General features: G+C 32.4%; 4 protein-coding genes across 4 annotated transcripts; 1 reads left to right on the top strand and 3 right to left on the bottom strand.

Annotated features, from left to right (window-relative positions):
• Positions 1–331: 331 nt before the first annotated feature.
• LOC111289296 (putative membrane protein At4g09580) lies at positions 332–2,903 on the bottom strand. The gene is made up of 4 exons (XM_022880222.2): positions 2,487–2,903; positions 1,201–1,471; positions 949–1,119; positions 332–835 (listed from the first exon to the last, which is right to left on the bottom strand). The coding sequence occupies exons 1-4, from the start codon at positions 2,672–2,674 to the stop codon at positions 710–712; spliced, it is 756 nt and encodes a 251-aa protein (XP_022735957.1). The 5' UTR covers positions 2,675–2,903; the 3' UTR covers positions 332–709.
• A 5,517-nt stretch (positions 2,904–8,420) lies between these two features.
• Positions 8,421–13,251, top strand: LOC111290312 (inositol-tetrakisphosphate 1-kinase 1-like). Its single transcript, XM_022881611.2, has 2 exons — positions 8,421–10,132; positions 12,928–13,251. Exon 1 carries the CDS (start codon positions 8,749–8,751, stop codon positions 9,856–9,858), a length of 1,110 nt encoding a protein of 369 aa, XP_022737346.1. The 5' UTR covers positions 8,421–8,748; the 3' UTR covers positions 9,859–10,132; positions 12,928–13,251.
• Positions 13,252–13,837: 586 nt separating this feature from the next.
• On the bottom strand, positions 13,838–16,819 carry LOC111290314 (transcription factor MYB39-like). Its single transcript, XM_022881612.2, has 3 exons — positions 16,214–16,819; positions 15,395–16,117; positions 13,838–15,255 (listed from the first exon to the last, which is right to left on the bottom strand). The coding sequence occupies exons 1-3, from the start codon at positions 16,597–16,599 to the stop codon at positions 15,219–15,221; spliced, it is 1,146 nt and encodes a 381-aa protein (XP_022737347.2). The 5' UTR covers positions 16,600–16,819; the 3' UTR covers positions 13,838–15,218.
• A 3,071-nt stretch (positions 16,820–19,890) lies between these two features.
• LOC111291378 (ABC transporter B family member 2-like) lies at positions 19,891–27,259 on the bottom strand. The gene is made up of 12 exons (XM_022883068.2): positions 26,806–27,259; positions 26,620–26,674; positions 26,310–26,485; positions 25,170–25,370; positions 24,805–25,064; positions 23,881–24,421; positions 23,210–23,589; positions 22,383–22,798; positions 22,021–22,262; positions 21,693–21,940; positions 20,971–21,383; positions 19,891–20,736 (listed from the first exon to the last, which is right to left on the bottom strand). Exons 1-12 carry the CDS (start codon positions 27,070–27,072, stop codon positions 20,186–20,188), a joined length of 3,750 nt encoding a protein of 1,249 aa, XP_022738803.2. The 5' UTR covers positions 27,073–27,259; the 3' UTR covers positions 19,891–20,185.
• Positions 27,260–27,496: the final 237 nt, after the last annotated feature.

Raw genomic sequence — 27,496 nt, 5'->3', positions numbered from 1 at the left:
TGCAAATCCTTAGACAAAATTAGTAAGCAGGAATTATTTGTAACTTAAAATATATTGTTTCTTAAGGTGATGACGTGTTAGTTAAATCTGCTTCCAAAGATTTGCAAATTGCGTGTGAAATGAAACTCGTGTCTCTAAAATTTTCTTAGCTTCAAAGCTATGGACATTAAACAGATAACAGATTGAAATAACTATCAGTATCTTGTTCACAAAGCAAGGGAACCTTGCCATTGACCTTCAAGGCATTACATTGAGGGATGTTCCCTTTTTTTTTTGTTGGCACAAATGAGTTGTAAAATTTAATACCGCAGGAAACAACAAACACTAACACTGAGAAAGAAGATGTTCTTTGGCATAAAATATACTTCTAAAAAGGATATACAGCTTCTGAAGACTATTCTTGCCAATAAAATTGAAATTGCAACAAATAACAGCCTTCCCCCAACTTTTCTCATGTTCCTCTCCTGATACAGACTCAACCTGAGACTGGTTAAAGCAAATACAATGCATGGCAAAGAATTTTATGACTGACACCTTCTCAGATCACCATCTTCAATATCAGTAGAACCAGCGTGAATTCCATTAAGCAAATAAAGAGCAGCAGCACATTGCATTTATTTGATGCTAGTCTGTACAGAAGGTTGTGGCAGCCCAAATGGCTACCCGAAGATTGAAGCCCCATGTACAAGCATGCTCAGCCAATCAGTTGCTATGCTTTGGTCTTGCTCATAAGTGTAGGTGTGACAGAGACAACCCCTATAAGGAAAAGAGTGGCAATTGAGTTGAAGTCATAAAGATCCCCTACCGATTGTAACTCTCCGAGAGCTATTCCAGCCTGCAGAAGAAGCAGAGAACATGCATTTAAGTGGTTTTCACTACCATATCAATGTAAGAGAGAATAGGCTAGCTTAACATGCAACTTCTGCATGGAAGTCTAAAGAAAAATACCCTGACAGTTATGTAAGCAGCAGGAATGAGCCCAATAAAAGTTGCCAGGAAGAAAATATGGTAAGGGACATCGACAATTGGTGAAGCAACATTAATGAATGTATTTGGTAAAGTCGGAGTAAGCCTTAAGAAAAGCATATAGTTCAACAGTCGCTCCCTTCTTTGAGCTACCTGCAAGCATGAAGTTAAAACTTATTCCACGTTGTAGCTCAATGTAAGCAAAGATGGCTTCAATAAGGAATTGAAAATCACCTGGGCTTGGAAGAAGCTCAGCTTGTCAGGACAAAGGGAAAAGACAAGGGGACGCCCAATCACTTTAGACAGGAAATAGCAAGAAGAAGCACCAGCAGTGGCAGTGAACACAACAAGAGCTACACCTTTGAAGACTCCAAACAGTGCTCCAGCAAGCAATGACATGAAAACAGTTCCCGGAATCATGAAGGTTTGCATGAAAATATAGACTACACAATACCCTACCAAGACTTGTACAGTGTAGTCACTTGTGTAGGTTTCAAGGTGATCTCTACATGATACATTGTACAAAAAACAATCAACATATAGCAAAGGAACACAAAAGACACCTCAAAGAAGAGATAATACAGAATATCAAGCCAAAGAACCATAAGAAATATTCTTTGATTTTGAACCCAGAAAGCAACGAGGATCAATGCATGCTATTTAGTCATATATCTCTTTAAATCAAGTGCTATTTTTTACCAATTGAGAATATAACATGTGAGAGTAACATCAGGAACTTTTTAAGAAATAAACGGAAGAGGAAAATAGAAGTACTACATATAAGTCATCATCACATGAATCACATCAAACTTAATCAGAATCACTAAATACAGGCATCTTAAGCGCAGGAAAAGCAACATTAAATCAGATTCTATTAGCACTAGTCAATAAATATTCCCCACACTATTCTAGGGCCTTCCAAGTAACTACGGACTTGACCACAAAAGTTCTATTCTGAATAATTCTTGTCTGTGAAACAAAACACAATCATTTTTCAATATCTCAAGCATGCCTTGTATATACATATTTATTCACTAATTTATCCTTCTCTGCTATCCTTGCAGAATAATCCATTTCCAGCCAGCCTTATCCACCTCTTAGCTTCTTTAGATCTCATAGCTCGTCTTTTTTTGAGAAAAAAAAAAAAAACTTGAACAGAAACTCATTGATCTTCATGAGCTGAAATACAATGCATCTGGTTCAAAATTACACCATTTTTTTCATTTCCACCGAAGAATCCATTCATTTTTTTACCCAAATTCATCATTACAAAAACAGCTCCATTGGCTTGAAACAAGGCGGATCCCACAGCTTGTTAGATTGCAAAGAAAATAAAACATACAGGAAAAAAAGATAAAAGATAAATCAAAATTGACTCAGCGGATTGCATTCAATCTCAAATAACGCGTAGACACCAAAACAATCCAAAAAGACAGCTTTTTTGTTGTACATTTTCAATCACCAACAAAACACGGTAACAATAAAAAGAAAGCGATAATCTTTTTCCCAAATTAACAAACCTGAGGATTTGAAGATCTTCAAGGCTCCTGGGCAATTTAAGGAAGCTATAATCAGATGCGGGCATGGTTAAATAAACGCCGATAAGCCCCAAAACAAACCCCATCACCACCATTGAAGCCACTGTCACCTCCCAAAAGCTCAAAGGAAAACTGGGTTTGGATCCGTTTACCTCTTCTCTCCCTTCCATTTCTCCTTCTTGGTTTCAAATTCCCTACCCTCTCTCTTTTCTCTTCTCTTCTTTGATCTTTCTTTGAGCCCTTTCTCCTTCAAAAACCAGAAAGAAAAGAAAGAGAACAAATTTCTAAAGAGGGAGAGAAGATAAATTGCCTTTTGGAACACTTCTTCTTCTTTCCCTTCGTCGCCCTATCCCTCTCTCTTTGTTTCTTCTTTATCTCAAAGTGTCTGAGAGAGAAGACAGAGAGAAAGGATATTCCCGGTTAAGAGCTTTAAATCCCAAACGTAAAAAGAAAGAAAAAAAAAAAAAAAAACACGCGCACAAGTAAAATGAAAATATATTATTTCTTTTTTCGGTAAGACTGAAAAACGTCGTCCGTCGTCCTTATAAGTGAATAATATATTAATATTAGTAAATTATTTATATTTAATTTAAATAAAATTTAAATTTAAATTGATTATTATTTAATTAAATTTAAATTTAAATAATTTGATTTATTGATTAAATCAAATTTAAATATTTTTATATTTGATTTAAGTTATAAATTTAATAAAATTTTTATATTTTAACATATTTTAATTATTTTAATTGATAATATATTTTAAATTTAAATTTAATCTTAAACACAAATAATAAAATTTTTATTGAATATAAAAATTAAATTTATTTTTATATATTAATCAAATTTAATCAAATAAATTCGAATAATTTAATTTTTATATCTAATTAAATTTCAATTAAAAAAATAAATTTTAATTTAATTTAATTTAAATTTTTAATATAAATTTAAAATCAAATTTAAATTTAAATTTAATATTATATCCATTCAAAACACGGTTACACTTTTTTTTTAAATTTTATTGTTGTCGTTTTACTTGTAATTTTATATAAAGAAAAAAACGTTGTTGTCGTTTCGTATTTTTCTTGTAATTTTAAATATTTGTACAATAAGCTTTTTTTTTTTCATCTTTGACATTGATTAATAAAACTGTACTTTATCACTATATTAATTTTTCTATTCACCACGCGTTTTTCTTGTTTTGACAACACGTCAATCTACTAATTGATGTTTATTTATTTCTATTTCTTTTATCAATTAGACAATTACTATTTTTTCATTTTAAAACTATTTTGTCTTTCATATCTATTCTTTTATTTTCAAGATTCTATTTTTATACATCAGTAATTTTTTTAATTTTATAAACAAAATGGATAGATTGACATATATTTTATTTTTTAATTAAATTTTTATTTTTAATATATTTTAAAAAATCTATCATACCATCAATCCTACTTAAAAAATCTAAAAAATTTTATTTAAAGTGGATAAAATAATTTTTCTATATCCAATAATCTCTTTTCTTGTATTCTTGTTTCTCTAATATAAAAAATAAAGGAAATAAAATTATATTAAAAATTTTTGTCAATATTTTTTCTTAAAATAAATAACAAAGCAAATGTAAACATATTAGTTTGACATATTTTTCACCCTTTATATTTTTTTATTAGCTATCCTCCTCATACGAAAGGCATTGTTATTGGAAGTATGTAATCATTTTTAACCTTTATAAGAGAAGTTATGTTATACCATATGAAATTACTTTTATTATTGGATTTAATTTTTGAACTTTTAATAAAATTTAATGGTCTTCATACAAGCTAATAAAAATTATAAAAATCAAGAAAATAAAATAGATTGATAAATAGGCAATTTAAAAAAAAAGTGATATTCAAAAAGTTCAAATTGATGTGTGCAATTAAAAAAAGGAGTTAGAAATTAAATTTGAGATAAAATTAAATATGGAAGGATAACTGATAAAAGTTTTAACAAGAGAATCTAATAATCTAAAATAAAATAACACGACATACAAATTATATAAAAATTTTTAAAAATGATATATTTAAAATTTTAATAAAAATTATATATAAACTTAATAAAATAAAATATATAGTTTATAAATTTTTGTTGATATAAATTAAAATAATTTTTATACAAAATATTAATATTTTATATAATATAAATACACAAATATTCAAATATTTAACATACGAGTAAATGAAAATTTTTCTTCTTGCTATATTTTATAAAAGGAAAATGGTAAGAAAATGCAGAGATTGTGGGACGTAGGCCATGATAAGCGCGTGAAATAGATTGAAACGGCTCAAACAGAGGGAGACAATCATTGGCTTGGGTCAACCAAACAAAGGCATTGACGCATGTGCTCTACCCCTATGTTGCTCCATGGATGCCATCTGCCCAACCCACCCCACATCCACCTCACCTTTTAGTTTCGTTTTTTCTAAATCCCTAAACTGCCCCTATTTGTCCTTTTCTTCTGTCCTCTTGTAGTTAGTGGGGAAGCCGGTGGGGGACCTTTTAGTCTTTGAGCACTCCAATCCACCAATTTATTTAAACTTTATTTTGTTTTTTTCTCTCCCTGTGACAATTAAATTAAATGGAATTAAATTCTTCAGAAAAATCCAATCCACCAATTAAATGATAGGCAAAAGGAATGAGAATTGGGATTTCAAATTACCTTCAGCCATGGCCAAAAGGCCCATAACAAATAGGTAATGTCTTTATCGAACAATAAGGAATTGAGAAGCATCGTAGCAGTCCTCTGCAAATTGACATGGTCACTGCCTCCCTTTTCATGGTCCCTACTGCAACACTTGCTTCTTCAATTATTACTATAATTTACCATTCTTGCCCATTTATTTTGAAAATGGCATTCCATAATTTCAACGCAAATTTGGAGTCTCGAACCTCCACACATGTAATATGTATTTTAATTAATTATTCTTTGACGGGTTACGTTCAAATTTAAAATTCAAATATCAAGATTTATCTAATTATTAAAAGTATTCATTCAGTTAGTTAATTTGATTAATTTTAAAATAAATTATTTTATTTTTATTAATAAAATCAAATTTATTAACTTTAAAAATTAACGAGTTTGATTAATTTTATTATTAATGAATAATAAATATATTTAAATTAAATTATATTTTAAACTCTTAATATTTTATATTACAAACAAACCAAATATAATTATGCAACAAAATGTTAAAATACCAATGTATTATATTAAATCTCTAGCAATTTATGAAATAAAATTGTACATTTCATTTTTTTCATTTTATGTTAAGATTTTATTATATTTCAATTAAAATTTTAATTAAATCGATTTTTAAATTGAATTAATAAAAAATCGTTATTATTTTAAAATTATTTTTGTTAAATAAATAAAATTAATTTGATAATTATTGATGAACTAAATTAAATTAATTTGATCAATTAATTTAATTAAAATCGAATTATAAATACCTTACCAATTATACATAAAAAATGAATTAAAATAACAATATGCATATTATTAATGAAGATGTTTTGGATAAGAAATTAGGATTTGAGGTTTTAGAGGAAGCTGAGGAAGAGGAAGAACTCTTAGTTGGATCGTGTCAAAAATCAAAATGGTTTTCAAACCTATTTTAGTAAAATATAGAAAATATATTTAAATAAAAGAGCAAATACTACCAGTATGGATCATGGCCCAAAAAAGTGATTCAACAAATGGGGCTTAGTAGCTTTCAACAAAAGAACACGAACATCCAGATACAAAATCCAGCCTCCCTGTTGGGCTACACTTTCCAAGGCCACGTATAAAGTCCAACTCCTCGTTGGGTCTTTCTGCGTTTGTGACTCTCGAAGGCCCTTGATTAATTTTTTTTATAATTTGAAGTAGCAGTGACCGATTTATTGTAATTTTTTATATTTTTTAATTATCATAATAAAATATTATGTTCATATATCAACAGTTTCATAATCTATTAATAGAATATTAAATTATAAATAAATTATTAGTTCAATCGATTAAGCTCATTTTCTTCAATAAAAAAATCTTGAGTTCGAGTCTTATCGATAATCACTTGTTAAGGTTATCTCGAATATATGACTTGTAATCACTTGTCTTAAGTTGTTAGGTAGACACATCTTACTCTGACCTGAATGATTGAATAGTCTATCTACTTTGATAATTTTGATAATTTCAAATATAAAAAAATTTTGATAAGTAAATTTTGATAATTTCAAATATAAAAAAATAATTACCTTGTATAATAAACTGAATAATTAACTATTATATTAATTTAATAATTATTAAATAATTAATTAAAAAAATAGAACATAATTAAATAATTAAATTCATATACAAAAAGATTTGAATTTAAAGACTTTAAGATTTTAAAGTTTTTTCTTCATCAATAAATCAAGGTTTCATTGATAAAATCTTTGTTTTTAAATATTTAAAATTATTAAAATTAAAATTTTAATATTTTACCAACATATCATAAAAACATGTTTTGAATACTTCATGGCACATATGTAACTTTCATAAAAGTTACATCATTATTTCCCTATTTCCATATGTCTAGCGACAGTGACACATGAAATTCTCCTAAACTAGATCTCGAGTTATATTTATCGTGGAGAAAATAAAAACTTCAGCCCCCTGTCTATGACTAACAAGAGTCAAAGACCAAAGTTTCTCAACAAAAACATTATGATCTTCGAAAAATACGTAAATATGACCTTTTTATAACCTTAACTTCAGCACCCAGCTATGACTAAAGGTCAATTACTTGAAAAAGAAGGAAGATTAAAAGTGTTAGATTGCTCAATTGTCAAACTACTTGTACAAATTTTCTGTTAATTTAAATTCATCAATTGAATTGCTTAATAATGGCAATTTTGAAAAAAAAAAAAGCTTTTTCATATTCTTTAACTTATCTTCATTATTAACAAATATATTTTCAAATTAATCATTTAAAAAAATCAAATTGTCATCTTCAAGTAATCATTTAAGTAACAAATTTTTTGGATCAACAAAATTTTATTTTTGTTTATCCAAAAGAAACAAGAAACAATTAAATACTTAAACCAAGAAAAAAATTATATATTTTTTTATTTTGATAATTAAATTTTAAAATATAATATTTTATCATCAGATTATATTATTGACAAATAAAACAAACATATATAAAGTAATGAAAATAACAAAACTTTCAATTAATTAAAGATTGTCGATATTTTAAATCAAAGTAATTAAATAAAGACCAAAATATTAATAGGTTTTTTAAATTAAGGTTATTAAAATTAAAATTTTAAAGCTTATGATAATGAAAATTTTATTAAAAATAAGTTAATTTGTGATGTAAAAAGTAAAATAAAAAAATCACGTGCTATCCACGTCATTTCTAAAACTTGTGCAACACTCATTGGAAGAATTTTCCACGTGGCATTAAAGGAGAGGTTAACAAGTCACATCAGAATAAAAACCATGTAAAGTGGAGGGCAATTCGTAAATATATATGCTTGAAAATCTAAACGTTGAAAAATCTGAGGCCATGCTTCTTCAAAATTAAATTAAAATTTCACATTTTTTATTTAAATGAAGCCTTACCCTAATATTCCCTTCCTTAAAAAAATCTAAGCCCAAGTTCGTCCACATCATTTCAATCAAACTTTGATCATTACTCACCTGTCACTTTTACCACAATCACCACCGTTCATTCTCGGTGCACCGCCACGGGCCACGGCCCACCACTCCCGGGCGATCCTTTTAATTGTGCGGCGCGAATCCGCATGTAAGTTAAAAGAATATGCCACGTGTTCTACTTTTATACTAATTCTGGTTATTTTATCATCCTCTCCTTATCTAACCCTACTCAAAGCTATATATACATTCCCCAATCCTTTTCTTAAGCTATACCATTTCGTTTCACAAACGCTGCAATTTTTTTTTCGATTTTTCCAACGTTCTTAGAAAAAGACCAAAGGAAAAAAAAAATCGGAAATTGTAATTTTTTAAAAAAGAAAACCCACCTTGAAAATTCCAAAAAGTTGAGTCTTTTCATGAATCATAATTTCGTTTTGTTTGGTTCCATTGAAAATCTGGAATGCGAAGAAGCGAACGTTTCGTTTTATGAATCAAGCAATCAAACGTTAAAGAAAAAGAAGTGGAAGAAGGGATTTTAATTCAATTGAGAGAAAAAAGAAAAGAAAAGGAAGAAAAATAAAGAGAGCAATGGCGGGAGAGGAGAGAAGATTCAAGATTGGTTACGGGCTTTTACCGAAGAAAGAGAACAGTTTCATTCGAGATTCGTTGGCGAATCTGGTGAAATCTCGAGGAATCGATCTGGTTAGGATCGATAGGGAACGTCCTTTAGTCGATCAAGGACCGTTCGATTGCGTGCTTCACAAGTTGTACGGTGACGATTGGAAGAGCCAGCTTGAAGATTTCCGTTCTCAAAACCCTAATGCTGTAATCATTGATTCTCCTGACGCAATCGAACGTCTACACAACAGGATTTCAATGCTGCAGGTGGTGTCGGAACTCAAGATCGAGAATCAAAGCGAAACCTTTGGGATCCCTAAACAGATTGTGATTTACGATCAAGAAACCCTATTTGATAAGCAAGCTTGGGACTTGCTTAAGTTTCCGGTGATTGCTAAGCCGTTGGTAGCTGATGGAAGTGCTAAATCGCACAAAATGGCTTTGGTTTTTAACCAGGATGGGTTGAACAAGCTTAAACCCCCGATTGTTTTGCAGGAATTTGTTAATCATGGAGGGGTTATTTTTAAGGTTTATGTGGTTGGGGAATATGTGAAATGTGTTAAAAGGAAGTCGTTACCAGATGTTTCGGAGGAAAAATTGAATAGTTTAGAAGGGTCTCTACCGTTTTCTCAAGTTTCCAATTTGGCTACTCATGAGAAAAGTGATGATAAGTATTATAAGATGATGCATTTGGAGGATACTGAATTGCCACCACAGAGTTTCATGACGGATATTGCCAAGGGTTTGAGAAGTGCAATGAACTTGAATTTGTTTAATTTTGATGTGATAAGAGATACCCGATTTGGAAACCGTTATCTCATTATTGACATTAACTATTTTCCGGGTTACGCAAAAATGCCAGGGTATGAAACAGTTTTTACTGATTTCTTTTGTGATATAATGAAAAGGAAGGAAAGGGAGGTGGTGGTGGAGAAGGATTTGGTTGAGGAATGTAGCCATGAGAAGGTGGCAGGGAATGATGGAAGGCAGGTGTTTCGTTGTGAGGAAGAAGTAAGGAAAATTGTCACCAATTCTTGCTGTAGTGATGGGGAAGAGAACGAGAACTCTATTCAAGTTTGACCAAATTTTTAGGGAATTTGATGAGAAAGGTGTAGCTTGGTTCGTTTTCTTGGTTGGTCGTTTTTGTAGGGTTGCTGCAACTGTATAAGAATTGGGACTCTGGTGCTAGCTTGTGAAGGCGAAGCTAACTGCACATTTTCCATTTTTAGACGTCAGTTCGTACAGTGGAGAAATAACTAGGTTGGGTACTGAGTTTAGTTGTAGCCTCTTGACAACAATTACATGGTGTTCAGTGTTAATCATGTATATTCTGTCCGCTGTGCTCTGGAGATAGGTATTTTTCAAAATACTTTGACGTTTTAGGGAATTTAAGTTGTACTTTGATGTTTTTAATTGCATTTTTTTTTGCTTAGTGATTGTTTTAGTTTTGCACCTTCGCAAGTTTAATCAGTGGGTATTTCCATATAGTTTCAATTTAATTTTCTTTTCTTTTTTTTTTTAAGATGATAGTTTCATTTCGAATTTTCTTTCATCTTATGTGCATTGATTAAGTTGATGTGCTTCTTTAAATGCTTGATCGAATTTAGGTTTGAAGAATTTATTGCTATGGCTCCATTTTGGTTTTGTTCTTTGAAATAACAAAATCCTGCCAAAAATGTTTATAAGAACAAATGCAATGGTAAATTCTTTTCGAGTTTAGAAGCCTACATTGCTAACTTGATGTATAAAATGGATAAATAATAAACAGAATGAAAAAGTTTTGGTGCACTCTGAAATTTAGCTTCAGGAGATGGTTCATATTCTCTTTTAGGTTTTGTGGATTATTGGTATATTAACGTGGTTGTTGAATATCAGGTACTTTTAGGTTTTGTGGATTATCGGTATATTAATGTGGTTGTTGAATATCAAGTATGGCAAGTTGGAAACATCATCTGTTTTAAACAAGGCTTCCCTCTTTTTTTACCCTTAAAGGTTAATTTTAGTAAGTACTTCCAGTTTGCATGCTAAGTTGCTAAAGAAATCTGTGAGTGCTTTAAATGGAAGAAAAATATCAAGTTCTTTTATTTTTAATTTTTCCATTGAAAGAAAACTATTTTTGAGCTGGCATTTTTTTTTTTTTTGAGCTGAATACCAAGTGACGTGCTGATATCCAGTTGCTGACATGGAATAAGATATCTTTGTTGCATGGGCTGATATTTCAAAAAGGAATGTGGGAAACTTGAAATCTGTTGACACGTAAACCTTGTACAAAACCGTACTGGTTTTATGTAACCATATTTTCATTTGTCCTGTCCTCATCGTCCTGGTTTTATGGCATTTACCATGTTTGATAATGATTTCCAACAGCTTCTACTGCTGTCGTATCCCACAAATTTGGACATTATTTGATTCCAAACCCTTTGCAGTTGTTTTGAATCCTGATGCCTTTTTTTGACAATTTATGCTTCCACCGTTATTGGTCATGGTCAAAGCTTTACAGTTATAGTTTCAATGAGTTGGTTCCGGCAACAAGTGTTGGCTATGGATATATACACCTTGTTGTTGTGTGGCGTGGCTTTGTTTTTCAACAAGTACGCTGGAAGCTTGACCTCATATAGAATTGCTCTGGTTTTGTGTTTCTATATTTATATTGTGTGCCCTTTATGGCTGTTGTGTTGTGTGCCTTTTATGGATGCGACAAATTGTGTTGTTTTATATCTGCAGTCCATTTCAATTGTTTTGAGTTCCTCTGAATATTTTTCTTCACTGTTGTGCATATTTGTTAAAGATTTTAATCCCTCATGCATTAACATTCATAATGACGTAATTCTACCATTATATATGATGTAATAGTAATAGCAGCTCTCTGTGTGTTACTCTCTGCAAACGAATTGCCCAAGTGTGTGTTTGTTCCAAAATTTTAGTCTCATGTAGATGCTAGAAGTTTTTGAACGTGTCTTTGGGGAGTTTTTGAAATGCTACTGTTTGAACCAAATGAACTAGTTAGTGAAACATAGTCAACATGAAAGACGAAGTTTGGTGTGTTCTTTTGTTGTCTTATCCTCAGTTTTTTATTTTCTCCCCCTTCATCTTTGATGGTCTGCAAACTAAAAGGCTTGGATATTTTGGCCTATTACTTGTGAACAAGGAAAATGCAATATACTGTTATGCCTGTATTTGTGTAAATTAACTTAGTGACTCGATGCTTTCCTAACTAAAGGCTTGAAGTTTTCAAAAGATACAGTGAAACGGAAAAATAAGTGCCCCATTCTAAAGGATTTATTTCCTTTCCACATTTGCTTCCTTTGACAATTAACCGCTGAGTCTTTCCTTATCTATTCAAATAAGTTTCTGTCTCAAGCATTACATGTCATTCCATTTTATTATATTGAAAAGAAACTTTAAAAGGGTTTTGTTTTGTTGAGTCCACGATATTGCTTCTTTCCAGTCAGCGGAGTTCGTCTCTTTATTTTATGAACTTATCTCATTTTAGTTGCAACATTTCTATCAATCTACTCTGTTTCTATCTTCTATTAGCATGGACCATTACAAAAACTTGAGTAAATTTATGCTGCTGGACATTGAAATAGAACAAGGTGTCTTTTAGCTACATTGTTTACCTCTTCTACTTTGATTGATGTGAATTTGATTGTCTGGCCGATGCTTTTACAGTAGCTTGTAAGTTGTAATCATGTCATTGCCTACTGATTGCTTCTCTGATCTTTGTTGGAGGTGCAGCTAGTAAATTTTTTTCCATGATGGTGGCTTGCTAGTAGCTTTAATCTTTGCCGAGTTTAATAGTAATAATATGCTTTAGATACAAGTAAATTGTTCTACTGATCAATCAATTTTGTGCTTTTATTTGGTTTGGTTTACTTTTAGCAATCCATTGAAAATTCCAAGGTTACCTCAGCTAAATAGTCAATCACCATGTGCATGTATCGGCAATCAATTGGTTCATATATTTCTAGTGTGATGGAGAATTTTACTTCTGCTTTAAAGTTTCTTTCATTTTTCTTTATCCCTTTCCATTTGTTTCTGTGGTTAGTTTCAGAGGCATAGAAAATGCACTTGGTTTGTGTTGTTTTAAATCCTTTGTGCTTAGTTTAGGGGTTTTAACATTTTCAGTTTTGATGAATGCGTTCACAGGTAGATGAAATGGGAATGTTAATGGGAACATTTCTTGTGTTCGTAAGCATGTTGTTTTGGACAGTGGTACTGCTATAATTTCACAAAATAGGAAACATGGACCCAATTAAACAGCCAGTGGAGCAGGCCTAATGGAAAGTATGGACACTAAAACTAGGAAGCTAATTTTACAAAAAAAAAAAAAAAGGCTACTGGGCTCAATTGAACTGGTTTGGGTTCTACTTGAGGCATAGTCATCCAACCATGTTTAATTGCAGCCCAAGTCTTAACTATCTTTTATTATATTTTACCAACAACATTTGTAAATTCTAGCAGGAAAGGATTTCTCGATTGTTTAAAATTAGTGAAAGATTTCACTATTTTATCTAATTGTAAATAATACATTTTTAATTAAATCTAAAGTTCATATTTATTCAAATTATTTTTCTTTTTAATTAATTTATATTTATATTTATACTCAATTTAAAATTATTAAAATTTCAATTATAGATTTAATTAAAAATAAATTATTCGTTCTTGAATAAAATAGTGAAAACTTGAGGATCTTTTCCCAAAAAATAACCTTTTTTCCTAGGTTTATACTATTTTATTTTTGAGTTTTAATTTCAAAAGTTAAAAGAGCATTTAGATGAGAAATTTTAAAATTTTAAAAAAAATTTGAAATGAAGACATTTTAAACTATATCAGCTCAAAGTGCTAGCATTTATAATTGTTTTATTTGAATAAATATTTTTTAAAAAATTAACTTTTTTGAATTTGATGAGAAAAAAATTATAAAAGAAAATAATGATATTAAATATATATATAAAATACAACATGAATATCATTATATTTGTAAAAATGTATAGATATTATTAATAGATAAACATATTAGAGTTAAATAAAATAATACTTTGTTTTTTTATTTTTGTATTTTTTGGTAGACGTTGTGGAGTAAAATGAGGAAAGATTTGAAATAATTTTGAAAAACTATCTCCTTAGATGGATTTTCAAGAGAGAATCAAATTCCCTCTTGAAATATTTCTTAAACTTTGAAATTCCTCATTATTTATATATATTTTTTTCCATTTTTGAATTTCTTTAATTAAAATGAATTTTTCTCTTGAAATTCCATTCAAATGGAGTTCTTCGAAGTATTTCAGGAATCGGCAATCCTCTTATTTAGTTGAAGATTAGAAGAAAAATTTTCCTAACAACGATCCTTAAAATTTTTTTTTTGGGTGAAAAAAGAAGATCCTTTAATTTACTAATACCATAAGGTTTTGATAGTAATTTTCTGTAATAGAAGAAAAAAGTATTAGCATATTCATTTAATGGTACAAATTAATAAGGGATTTTTTTAATTAGCTGTCCAGAAATTGGAAAAAAGAAAATAAGAGGAAAAACAAAAAAAAAAAAGGAGAAATAGCCCACAAGGTGACGGTGAGGTCACAGGTGGTTTGGGTAGGTGATGGTTCTTCCAACAGTCAATGGCTTATATCAGACGGAAACAATCTCACCTAAAGGGCAACAATTCAACCAATCTTCTGACTTTTACTGACCAAAACAAATACTAACATCCAAAAGTTAATTATTAATACTAATTATTACATTAAACATTTTGCTTTATTTAGTAATCATATTGATGTAACAGTTGAAGACACCATAGAAAAAGTCGTAAAACTCTTATGGGTTATAACAAAATTTCTAAAATTTATATTTTATGTGAGTATTTGAAGTAAGTATATTAATGAATGTTGTAACTTTTTTTTTTTTTAATTTAATCTATAAGGTATGTATGTATGTATTTGAGCAATTATGGATAATTTTTCGGTTTCTAAATTTTCTTCCTAAAACTTTCCCTTTAGTTTTGTAGTTATGGATACATATTCATAGACAGGCAGATTAATCTCAATGCTCAACCTGTCATTTTAATTACCTCTTGAAAATGGGTCATTGCAGTTTCTTCCTTATAATTAACTTGCATGAATTAAAAGCAAAATCACCCATATATATATAAATATAATTCCGTCATCCTTCATCTTGGGATTTTGCTTAGATTTAATAGAAATACATATATAATTAATATTATTCAAAACATTGACATTACTATATCTCAAATTAAATTTATTATTGATTGTATAAAGTTTGAAAAAAAAAAAAAAACTCGAGCGCTTTGAAGATATGTTTACAATTTACACAGCTCAATGAATCAAGTAGATGAAAAAACCCTAAAATAAAATGGAAAGAATACTGAATTAAATATTGTTCTCTGAGTCGAGTTGATCATATATATCTTGCCGAAAGGTGCTCTACCATGAGATAGGTGATGAGGATGATGAAGTGAAGCTGCAAATACAAGAAGAAAAATATATTTTAACTAATCTGAAACAATTATGGAAGAAATAAATAATTCAAAACGGATGTCTTATTAACAAAGCAACAAAGAAATGAAAATGAATGAAGAATCCAGGAAGAGAACACCTACTCTAGGATTTCTTTCCAATAGGAGCCATCTGCTTCGTCTTCAATAATTAGTTTCTCCCAAGCCTCATATATTGTGGAGTCTGGTGCTGTGTCGGTCTTGTTTTCCATATGGTTAATTGGTGAAGTGTCTGGAGATCCTGAAACTAACTCAGGAAGTGGATTTTCAGTTTGTTCAAGGGAATTGCTCAAACTCTGGTTATTCATGTCAAGACTTTCATAGTTAAATCCACCTTGAAAATATGGCCATGGGTTTTCTACAGCCTGGTGGTCACTTGATGTTTGAGGGATTGCACCAGGGTTATTTGGAAGGTTCTGAGGTGTTGGGCTTGGGGTTAGTTCTTTAGCAGATAGGGTGCTTGTACCATTGAGTAATCCTTCAAATGGGTAAAGATTTTGGGATCCAAGCAAACCACTAGCACTCTCAACATTCGCTAGTTTGTTTGAGTTCAAAATTTGCATTAGGTTTTGAAATAGTTGGGCTTTGGCTAGTTGAGCGGCATCAGCCTGTAGTTTAAAAGCAGTGTCCCAAGGATTCATCAAGTTGCCTAATTGTGCGGCACAAAGCAATTGGGAAAGATTTAAAAGATGATCAAGATCAGTTCTTGGTTTGTGGGTGTGAGGGTCAATTCCCATGTTCAATAGCTTCTTCCTAACGTGGGTATTCCAAAAGTTCTTGATTTCATTATCTGTTCGTCCAGGAAGATGAGTAGCAATCCTAGACCACCTGCAAAAGGAAGGTAAAAAAAATCAAAGATGTTAGATGCTTCTTCTAAGAAATCATTTAAGAAAACTAAGCATGAGAAAAAGAAAACATTTGTACTTGTTTCCAAGAACTGAATGAAGGTTAATAATAACTCTCTCTTCTTCTTCAGTGAATTTTCCTCTCTTGATATCAGGCCTCAAATAATTAGTCCACCTTAGTCTGCAACTTTTACCACATCTGTTTAAGCCTGCAAGCTTTGGAAGAGCCCTCCAACTTCCGTGGCCATGTTTGTTAATGTAATCAACCAGCTTCTGATCCTCTTCTGGGGTCCACGGCCCCTTTTTCAGATTGGCATCCTCTGCGCAGCATGGAGACCTACCCATTGCGGCTGATACGAAACTTATAATTAGCCAGGGAAAGAAACGGATATCAAATTGAGATAAAAATGGTGATTGTTGATAAAGCAAAAGGAGTTTAATTTGGATATTCTGAGGAGACGACATGCGGATGGTTTTATAGGTGCATGCTTTACGTGATTCAAACCAATGATGTCATTAACATTCTTTCTTGCATTATAATATTACAAGTTTCCCATGGCAAGGCAAAGACCAGGAAGTAACCTGGCAGCTCATATATAATTCTATTAGCACTCATTGAAGAACCCTAAAACCGGGGTTAGGTAATTATGAAAATTTAATTTAACGGAACGATAAATCTGGTTTAATTTTTATCTAGCACGTGTCACTAAGAAGCCTCAGCCTTCTTTTTGGTCAACAAGAAACCTTACGTCTGTCCAAGGTGATATCCTGAGTGTTACATCAAGGAATATCATCACTTTACAATTTTGATCTTTGACCCCCCACCCCACCCCATGTAGTAGTATATTTTCTCCTGGCAACAAATGATCCTGAGCAGCTTCCTTGTTAATTGTATTCATCCTTAAACCTTCTTCTAATCTTATTTTCTTCCCTCACCATATCAGTCAGCAGTTTTGTCAATTTCCAGAAATATTGACATCATTTGAATCGTTAATTCAGCTAAGTTCAATGTTCTTATAATTAATTCCAAAAAACTGCAGCAGTCTCTAACTGCTCTTGCAATATTTTTCATTTTTTTTTTGGTAGATCACCCAATTGCCAAAGCAACCTTTCTTTTGCGTAATTAATCTTTTGAATCTCAGCCTGGCGTTCTCCTTCTCTCCAGTTACTACAAACTTTGAATTTGATTCAAATTCAACAAGAATAAAGCAAGATATGACCATGAAATTACAGTAAAGTTCATTGAACTAAACAACAAATTAATAAAGTTCAAAGTGAAATTGAATGCAGTAATCTTCCGCGTTAAGGCCATATATAATTAATTCATCCATGAAATCTTTGAGTTTGAACCAAACAATCAATTTATATATACATTAGAGGTTTCACATATGACTTGAGAAATTCAGCTGCAGCTCTTGTTGTTTTGGCACTTGGCATACAACTGTAAAAGAGAAAAGAAGAAGATTATAAAACTATGCCTTAATTAGAAGTTGCTCTGGTGAAATTGTATGCCTAACTACTTTTGCATCACAGAGAGAATGAGCTTAGCCATTATGTTTCTGATTAATTTACTTGCTATAGAGTAACTGGTCAAATTACATCCATTTCTAACTTCAAAACCAAACATTTACCAACCCTTAAAACCATAGTTTAAGCTCTTGAATCATCTGTTTAAGAAAATCATTTTGAAATACATTCCTTCTGTTAAAAAGAAATAATTAAGTTGATTTCAAATAGGTATATATGCATATGATAGGGAATATATTCAAAATTTTTCAAGTATATATAAGGAATGCAATAATCCATGAGCAAAAACAAGATTTCTCAACATGGGTCTTTTGAATGTATCGGTGGTATTTGAATGTATATGCTGCAATTATTTTGCCCAACAAAATCACGGCAATAAGTAAAATTCACTGAAATTTTTTTTGTTTGTTTGACATTGCCTTCATTTCATAATCTCCATATCTAGGTTTTGACTTTAATATTATTTGGTTAGATCTAGGTATTTTATACAAATCAAAAGGTTGATATATTTAAAAAACCAAGGGTCAATGGGAAGATATAGACGGCAGGATCTGCCGGCGTGTTTTTTTTCAAACTTTCTTAGATCATATCCTTCTTTGACAAGTCTCTTAGATGGGGAAGTTGATGTGAAAACAGAAAATGATAGTAAAATTGTAGGAATTAACAAACAACATGTGGTCTTTGCACATTATAAGGTTTAGGAGAGTTGTTTCCTTAACAAACTTGGATTCACCAGGCAAATTAGGGCCCTTGGGCTGCAACGATTAAAGGACAAGAAGAAAAAAACAGTCAACTCTCAACTAGAAACTAATGACAAATTTAAACAAAGGTCTACATTGTTGTATCTTTCAACCAAGGATAAAAACCAGTGGAGGAAAACGAAAATACTGGCCTAAAAAAATATTTACAAGTAATTTTAAGTTACATACTTAACAACAATCTTTTAGTATTATTACCATATCATCTATTAAATATCGTTGTTTATTCTAAGCATCCATTCATCTACCATTTAATTTCTCAAATTTTAAAACAAACTTTGAATTTCAATTAGATTCAAAATGCATAAAATTAATCATTTAACATTGTAAGGTTGAGTAATTAAATAGAGAATAATTACCCATGAGCTAAAACAAGAATTTTTTACTAATAGCTCTCAATGGGTTATTGACTTTTTAATGGTTAATGAGACAATATTGAAAGTTGCTAGGATATGAAGATATTTTTTTCAAACCTTCTTACCTCATTTCCCTCATTGAGAAGCTAGGTTGTTCTTTGAGATAATTAATTTCTTTTAGAGAAAGACTTAGAAGAAGTTTTTTAAGTGAATTTCATAAAATTTTCTATTAGAAACAATTAGATAAAAATTAAAATTGAAAATCAAAATCGATAGATTAAAAGTTCTTGTTAAATAGTTTAAATGTGCAAAATTTGAAAAAAAATTATATATATTTTTAAATAAATATTTTTAGTAAAAATATTAATATTATTTTTATCATTGAATAAGTATCCATCAAATTTAAATTACTAACAATATTTTAAATATTTTATATATATTATTGATTTTTACATTAAATTCTATCAACCTATCAGTTTGAATTTTTTATACAAATTTTTATTTAATCATTTAAAAAAAAAAACTTCACAAGCTTTACCTAAAAACTTGACGTAAGTTTTGTCTTTTATTTGAAAATCTTTTTGTGTATAGAAATATTTGAATTAGTTTTTGTCAAATTTTATTTTAATTTGAAGATTTTAGTTGAAAATTCACTGTTGTTTTTTTGTTGTCGTTTAATTATCAGAGTGATCCAAAGTCCTGGTACAACGAACCTAAGTCTGATTAATTAGTTATACACATCCCTAAACCCTGTAATTATAAAAGAACATTTATACACTGTGCAAAACAATGAGAAAAAGAATACCCTATGTTTTTGTCCCTTTATTATTATACCAATGAAACATCCTAGAACTAGAGCCTCAAAAAGTGGGTGTTTTAGATAATTCCAATCATGGTAACATTCAAAAGCTCGAACCTGAACAGGCCTGTACGTTCCAGCCTAATCCAGCAGCTAAGTTGAAGCATTTCATCACTTGGTTTGTCACAGCAAGGTCGAAATGTTTTTAATGTCAATATGTTTAGATACAATTGAATTTTAGAGCACCAGCTGGTATGATTACTCTGGGTAAGAAAGTAACAAATCTCGATTTATGCATAAAAACTGGACTTCCAATTACTGTCAAAACTATTTGACCAAAATGAAATGACAATCAGTTTTGCTCCCTTTTCTCCAAAACCAACAGTCATATCCAAAGTAACCATGAACTAATGGTAAAAAAAGCCCCTTGTACAGCATTCTCAAGTATTTATCATTATTTTCTTCATATGGAAACAAAGGCTCTAATTAAGATAAATTAATTCACATCTAGTGAGAAAAAAAATAGACAAGGTAAAATATTAAACAAAGCATCTGCATAAATTGTGTCGGTAATCTGTTTCTTCTTGTTATTGTCTTACTGAAATTTGACGCTATTTTTCCAGCTTCTGCTGCTGCTGAAGGTTGATTAACTTAAAATATGGTCCGTTTTTGTTTTCGATTAAACTAGAATGAGTTCCTTGCTCAATTATTCTTCCTCCTTGTATAACTGATATTTGGTCTGCATTTTTAATAGTTGACAGCCTATGTGCCACCATTACTGTTGTTCGATTCCTCATCAATCGGTCTAGAGCTTGCTGCACCACACGCTCTGACTCAACATCGAGAGCACTGGTGGCTTCATCAAGTAGCAAGATTTCTGGGTTCTTCAGAACAGCTCGAGCAATGGCTACTCTTTGTTTCTGACCACCAGAGAGTTGCACTCCTCGTTCACCAACTTTTGTTGAGTAACCCTCAGGGAGGGAACTTATGAAACTATGTGCATTAGCAAGCTTAGCTGCTTCAATTACTTCTGATTCTGAAGCTCCTTCTTTGCCATAAAGGATGTTTTCATAAATTGATGTGGCAAAAAGAGCTGGTTCTTGTTGGACTAAGCCAATGTGTTTCCGAAGGGATTTCAGCTTCAGTTTCCTAATTTCTCTGCCTGTATGTGTTTGACAAATAAGAAACCAAAGAGAGAATTAACAGAATGGCTGGACTAGATCAACTGATTTCAAGATTTTCTTATGCAGTCTTAGATTGTGAAAGTATGTGATTGTTTATAGATGATTGTCAAAGTAGGGCATATAGGAAGCAGAAAACTTACAGCATGCTTGCTATTTTCCCTATATGTTAAATCAAGTGTAGGCAGAGCAGAGATTTTCTGAGAAAAACTTACCGTCAATCATCACCTTCCCAGCTGTTGGGTCGTAGAACCGAAGTATAAGAGCAAGAACAGAGCTTTTACCAGACCCGCTTTGCCCCACTAGTGCCATACTCTTGCCTGAACGCACTTTTAGATCAAAGTCCTTGAAAATTACTACATCTGGCCTTGATGGATAACTAAAGTGAACACCCCTTAGCTCAATTGTACCTTCCACATTTGTTAGTTCTTCTCCAGCATCCCCAACAACCTGTGTCTTCCGGTCCATGATGTCAAACACGGATGCCACCATTTGATTCCCTTTTAAAAGATCCGGGACCAATGCCAGAGTTTCTCCCATGGCTAATGCCGTTACAATCAAAACCATAAATGATTTCATGACAGATTTAAAGCTAGCTAGCTCCTTCCCCATTAAAATAGAACCATACCTGCACAAATTTACAGCTCTAAGCATTAGAATTCTCTTTCTCTTTTTGAACTAAGATAAATCAAATTAACTAATAAGCTAATAGAGCAATTACATTCCTATGGATAGATAGTTTTGGACATTGATTCCTCAGTAGCAATGTATTAATTATTGCAATGCCCGACACCAAACAAGCTGAGATGCTCAAACAGTCTTCTGAATGTTCATTAATTAACTATAATTCAAATATTCCACATAAAATTGAGAACAAAAAACCTCTAAATTTTAAACATGCTGAGGAAAAGGGCATGATGAAGCTAAACTTTCATACCATAAGGCAAGGCCATAAGATGAGAAGATGAAAAACTGGGAAATTCCATAGAATATCCCTGCAATTTGACCACGATTAAATGAACGCTTTGAAGGCTCTACCAGCTCCCGAGCATAAAGATCAAGGATCTTCTCCTCCGCACAAAATGCAGCAACAGTTCGTATATTGCTGACAGCCTCACCGGCAAGCATATTTGCTTTTAGATATGCTTTGCTCAAGTTACCCCCGTACCCTTGCATAAATAGTTTCTGAAAGATGGAAGAATATCACTATACTCCTAACTAAATTTTGTGTTTGTATAAATTAATGCTGGGAAGGATGCGCAAACCTCGCTGATGTGACCACTTATGATCAATGGATAAGTGGCCAAGACAACAAGTGTGATTCTCCAGTTTAAGATGAATGCAATGATAAAGGCAGCAATGACCAAACCTAAATTCTGAATGAGAATTGATGACCGGTCAACAACTACACCTCTTAAGAAAGTTGCATCAGTCTCCAGACGCGATGCAAGCATGGAACTTGCATTGTTTAGCTCATCAAACCATCCGATCTCATTCTTCAAAATGGCTGCAAATTAAAGTCATAAGACAAGAATAAAAGTAGAAACATTTTACCATATTCCAGGTGTCTAGGAAAAAAAAAAGTCCAACAATGTCAAATGATTCCTAAGATTAGATCTCATATTACCAGAAAACATCACTTCACGCACACGAAGAGTGAGTCGCTCTCCCATGATACCAAAGCATAGGTGCTCAATCGCATGAACAATGACAGTTATAACTGCAGCACTACAAAACAGGATGGCAATCTTCTTGACTTCACGGCACGTTGTCTCCCAGTCCATGTAATAGGCTACAAGAGCTTGAGAAACCCCAAGAGCAAATAGAGGCATCTGAGCTCCAGCAATTAATGCAGCAATGGTACCAAAGACCCCATAATACCAGTCAGGTCCTATCATAGAATACAGTCTTCCAGGTGAAACATATGTTGGCTTCCCAGTATCAATTGCATCGGCACCAGCACGGCTAACTGAGTCCTTTTCAGAACGAAAACTTGCACCAAAGCTCGTCCTTGTTCGGGATAATTCTCGTGAATAACTCAAGCTATAAAAGAAGTTAAGACGAAAAAGAAAAAAGGAAATTCTGATTAAGGAATTCTTCATTAGAATAGCATACAAGAAACAAGATAGAGTGCCTGGTGCAAATGATTTCTTTTATGAACATTAACTTTTGGCATTAAAAAAGGTAATTGAATGAGGGTATGAGAATTTAACAAAGAAGCGCCAGATTTAACTGTAGCTATGGATGTCGAACTCAATGCACCGTAGCACCAAAATGTTGTCAAAATTATTCTAACATTAGTAATCATATGATGCAACCATGCTATATCCCTGACTTTTAAAAAGCATTCACTTAACCATTTTACCACATTTTGAAGGACAATAACTTCACTTGATCCAATTAAACACATTAGTGTCTTCCCGGTGCTTAAAATGCATTCCCCAGTTAACGTACCTGAGTGGCCTACTCAGAGTAGGACCTTGTGAGGGGTAGCGTTGCAAAGACGCTGTCTCTTGAAGCTGAACAAGCGAAGAATAGGCACTGTTAGGGTTTGAAATAAGCTCATCATGACTGCCGGTTTCTACAATCTTCCCACTTTGAACAACAGCTATCACATCTGCATTCCTAATAGTAGAAAGTCGGTGAGCTACCACAACTGTAGTTCGGCCTACCATCACACGATCAAGTGCCTCCTGCACACTTTTCTCAGATTCTGCATCTAGGGCACTTGTTGCTTCATCAAGTAAAAGAATAGATGGATTTTTCACTATTGCCCGAGATATTGCAATTCTTTGCTTCTGTCCACCTGATAGTTGTATTCCTCTTTCACCAACCTGAAAATCCACACCAAACACTTATATTTTCATAAAAAAATCCGCCATCAACACTTTCTATTTCCTTTAATTCTCAGTAGAATTGCTTTTTAAAAGAAATTGAAATTAAATATTAGACTCTGCTATGGAATCTGTTTGCATGCATCATCCTAAAGTGATTGCTTAGAGTTACAAAAGTGAATGTGTAGCACTTGCTATAATGCAAAAAAGAATGCCTTATCAGGTGAATGATCATTGGAGTTGCTTCTAAATATACCCATGCTAAAGTGACTGACAGTGGTAAGTGAATACCTGAGTCTCAAATCTATCAGGGAGATTATTAATAAAGGCAACGGCCTCTGAAAGTTTTGCAGCACGCGAAATTTCATCAATTGTAGCATCATCTTTTCCATAGAGAATATTTTCCCTAATGGTTGTCGCGAAAAGAGCAGGCTCCTGATTAACCAAACCAATTTGTTGTCTAAGCCACTTGAGGTCAAGGTCCCTGATATTATTCCCATCCAACAATATTTCCCCCACAAGGGGCTCATAAAATCTTTCAATCAATGATATGACTGTGCTCTTCCCAGAGCCACTTCCTCCCACGAGAGCTACAATCTTTCCAGCAGGTATGGTGAGGCAGAACCTATTGAAGATAACTACATCCGGGCGAGATGGGTACCTGAAAGATACATCCTTGAATTCAATGTGGCCCTCCACTTTGCCTAGTTTGTAACCTGTTTTGGAGCTGGTTTTGCTAACTGTATTCCTCTCTATCATCTCAAATATTGGATAGGCAGCTGCCCTTGCTCGAATAAATGCAGAGATGTCTGGTGCTGCCTGTCCTAATGACCTGCAACGGAACAAAACCAAGAAATTTTTTTCGGGCCAAAAAAAACCAAGTAATTAGTACATGTTTTCAGAAGTCCCAATGTAAATAATAAAAAAATGTCGAATAGAGCCGTAAGAATCAGAAGCATACAACTGAAATATTATCTAAGAAGGAAACAAATAAAACAAAGATCATGAAATTGTCAGTCTAATTCAAAAATAAATGCTGGGAATACTGAAAATATAAGATGCATATTATCACAGATTATTTTGAATGCCATACTAAGAGCAGGCAAAACCAGAAGCCTAAAACATGTTCACATCAGATGTGATGAGAATCGTCCTCAGTTGAAATGTTCTGTGATGGGTTATATTGAGATTTCATATAAGAATAAAGGAACTTACAGGCCAGAGATGACAACATTAAGCATGGTAGTGAAAGAATCCCCACCATTTGCAATGTTCTTGTGAACAACAACACCGGTGAACCAAACAAGCAATGCCCAGGAAACGAAAAGCACACAATGCATAGAACCCAGTCCCAGACCCTTGGTTAAGCCAGCTTGTCTACCATACTTGTATGTGTTCATCAATGCTTCCTTGTAAGATTTCACCGCCCTTTCTTCCCCTGCAAATGCTTGGACTGTTCTGACATTCCCAATCACCTGGAAGTCACGCATAATGGTAAAGCTTCAGCCTTAGGGCTGGCAGATAATATCTTCCAATCATTTTTCAAGTAACAAGTCTGGAAGGGAGATTGAAAAACTGACCTCTTCGGCAATTTCACCAGCCTTGACATAGGAGTTTCGAACTCTAGCAATAAGACCCGTGGCAACATAAGCATAAATGCCACCGGCAAGGGCAATCAAGGGAACTATTGACAGTGTTACCAGACTAATTTGCCATACTCTAGCAAAGCCAATGCTGAAACCTGCTATAAATCTGCTTATGTAATGCATGAAATTCCCCACCTGACATCATTCACCACCATTTCAAATTAAACCCAATAGTTACCTGACAACCCCAAATGAAGACGGGTCTATCATCCAAAAATATTCTCAATTACCAATTCAATATAATTACATAACTTTCTTTAATATTAAAACCAAAATTATTTATTTCTCCTTTACAATATAACTTTTCTTTATTTAAAAGGTACAAGAGGGTCTGGTATTCAATTGCATTTGTAATTATCAAATGAACATGCATCCAAATATCGATTTTCCTTTTGTGCTTAAAGACAAATGACAGGAAAGGGCAATCAAACCGTCCCTGTCCTTTCCCATCCGATGGAAATGCCAATGTCCAGACAAGTTTTATTAAAGTCATGCAGAACCACTATAGCGAAAACATTTTCCTATTTGTCAACCTAGTTCTAGAGCTTGGCACTGTCGCTTGCTTCCAACAAGATAGTGATCAAACTATACCCAAATTGGCTTTTACAACTTGAACCAAAAATAGACTACCATAAAACATTTTATTTAGGCATTTTAAACTTAAAAAAGAAAAAGAAAATTATGTATAGGCTTTAAAAATTAACTGAAAAACAAAAAGAAAAGAAAAGAAATTCCGAATAATTTTTACTATTTGCTGTGAACAAGCTGGCAAAAGAGCTGGAGTACGATATACATAAAACCCCATAGGTAGAAAAACACCGAACAACCAACCGACTCATAAATGCTAGTATTAAAAGCTTCATCAGATCATAGTAATTGTCTTGGAAGTCGCCTCAGCCACACCGTTTTTTGACTGATTTTTATTGTTATCTTTTTGCATCACAAGTTTAATTTGTTCGTGTTTGCTCTCACTTTTCCCTTGTTTTATTTAGTTTTACCGTTTTGCTGTCGTAATCATAAATTAATAAGGAAAATTAAGTCATTAAAATCCCAAGACCAGAGACAAAAATTTACCTTCTCAGAAAGAGCATCTTGAACGACAATAATGTCACTTGTAATTGCAGATATGACTTCTCCAGTTGAAGCTTCGGTGTCGAATAAACTTATATCCTGATTTAGCATAGACTTTAGATATGCCATCCTCATTTTTGCTGCCTGTCGCTCTCCGGTATGCATCCAACAAGCCACCTCTAAAATTCATATTCAAGTTGTACATATATTTATATGGTAAATATATATCATCAAATTTCTAATCAAAATTTAAATTTTGATTAATTGATCAAGGAAGTTTTCTCGTGAGGCAGAGTCATTAATTGTCACTTACCTATCCATGAGGAAAATAAAATAGCAACACTGAGATATACAAAATCCAATGAGTACTGCAAAAAAACGAATGCAAGAAAGAGATTTAGTTTGTGTGTTATAGATTGACTTAAAAAGATCAAATAATCAAAGTTTGATCAAACAAAAAATAACCCTTTGTCAGAAATTCCGGAAGACGTTTCCATACCTTTGCAACTTTGTGAGAAGCTTCTTTGGGGAAGAGGTAAGCCATCCCAATAATGTTTATCAGTTTTCCAAAGAAAATGAAGAAAACAGGCACAGAAGCACCATGCACGCATGCACCAAAGGATCCCAAAGCCATGAGCACATAGTCGTAAAAGTCAGCAAATGAAAACAGCTTCAACAATGGAACTTTTAGTTCCTTCTTTCCTTCTTTCTTCTTCTTTGTATCGTCATTATCTTGGTTACCGGATAATGAACCCGGAGATGTCATTTTGGCCTGAAATACCGCCAAAAAAAAACAAAGAAACAAAAAACGAGACCAAGGAGAAACTGTATTAATACAAAGCTTATGTCTTGACACCAACAAAAAAGAAAAGAGTAATACAGAAGTTGTAGAGAAGGTTGAGGGAAGTGAAGAAGAGAAAAAAAAAGAAAGGGATAGACGTCGGAAGCTAGTTAGAGGAGCTGTGAAGTAGATGGGACCTTTTATTGCAATCTTAAACAAGCTGTAAAATTCTGTTAAAGTGATTTTTTTTTTTTGTGTGTGTGACCAGAATTTTACAGCTTTAACAGAATTTCATCACAATAAAAAAAATCATTCTTAACAGTTTAAGTAATGATGAAACAAATTAATATTAAAGCTAAGCTGTAACCAGAGAGGGGTAGAGTTAATTCTCTTGAGAATTGAGATATTG

The sequence above is a fragment of the Durio zibethinus genome, chromosome 11 (genome assembly GCF_047325235.1).
Source record: "Durio zibethinus cultivar Kanyao isolate XHJ-2024 chromosome 11, ASM4732523v1, whole genome shotgun sequence".
Classification (NCBI taxonomy): domain Eukaryota; kingdom Viridiplantae; phylum Streptophyta; class Magnoliopsida; order Malvales; family Malvaceae; genus Durio; species Durio zibethinus.
This window is presented reverse-complemented; position numbering and strand designations above follow the sequence as displayed.

Coding starts and splice junctions, on each gene's coding strand:
- LOC111290314 (XM_022881612.2), bottom strand. CDS start 16,599: ATGTCGTCTCCTCAGAATATCCAAATTAAACTCCTTTTGCTTTATCAA. Junction 16,118..16,213: donor CATTCAGTTCTTGGAAACAA/GTACAAATGTTT, acceptor TTCCTTTTGCAG/GTGGTCTAGGATTGCTACTC. Junction 15,256..15,394: donor TATTGGAAAGAAATCCTAGA/GTAGGTGTTCTC, acceptor TTGTATTTGCAG/CTTCACTTCATCATCCTCAT.
- LOC111291378 (XM_022883068.2), bottom strand. CDS start 27,072: ATGACATCTCCGGGTTCATTATCCGGTAACCAAGATAATGACGATACA. Junction 26,486..26,619: donor TTTATTTTCCTCATGGATAG/GTAAGTGACAAT, acceptor TATGAATTTTAG/AGGTGGCTTGTTGGATGCAT. Junction 21,384..21,692: donor TCTTATGGCCTTGCCTTATG/GTATGAAAGTTT, acceptor AAATTTGTGCAG/GTATGGTTCTATTTTAATGG.
- LOC111289296 (XM_022880222.2), bottom strand. CDS start 2,674: ATGGAAGGGAGAGAAGAGGTAAACGGATCCAAACCCAGTTTTCCTTTG. Junction 1,120..1,200: donor TGAGCTTCTTCCAAGCCCAG/GTGATTTTCAAT, acceptor TCATGCTTGCAG/GTAGCTCAAAGAAGGGAGCG. Junction 836..948: donor CTGCTTACATAACTGTCAGG/GTATTTTTCTTT, acceptor CTTCTTCTGCAG/GCTGGAATAGCTCTCGGAGA.
- LOC111290312 (XM_022881611.2), top strand. CDS start 8,749: ATGGCGGGAGAGGAGAGAAGATTCAAGATTGGTTACGGGCTTTTACCG.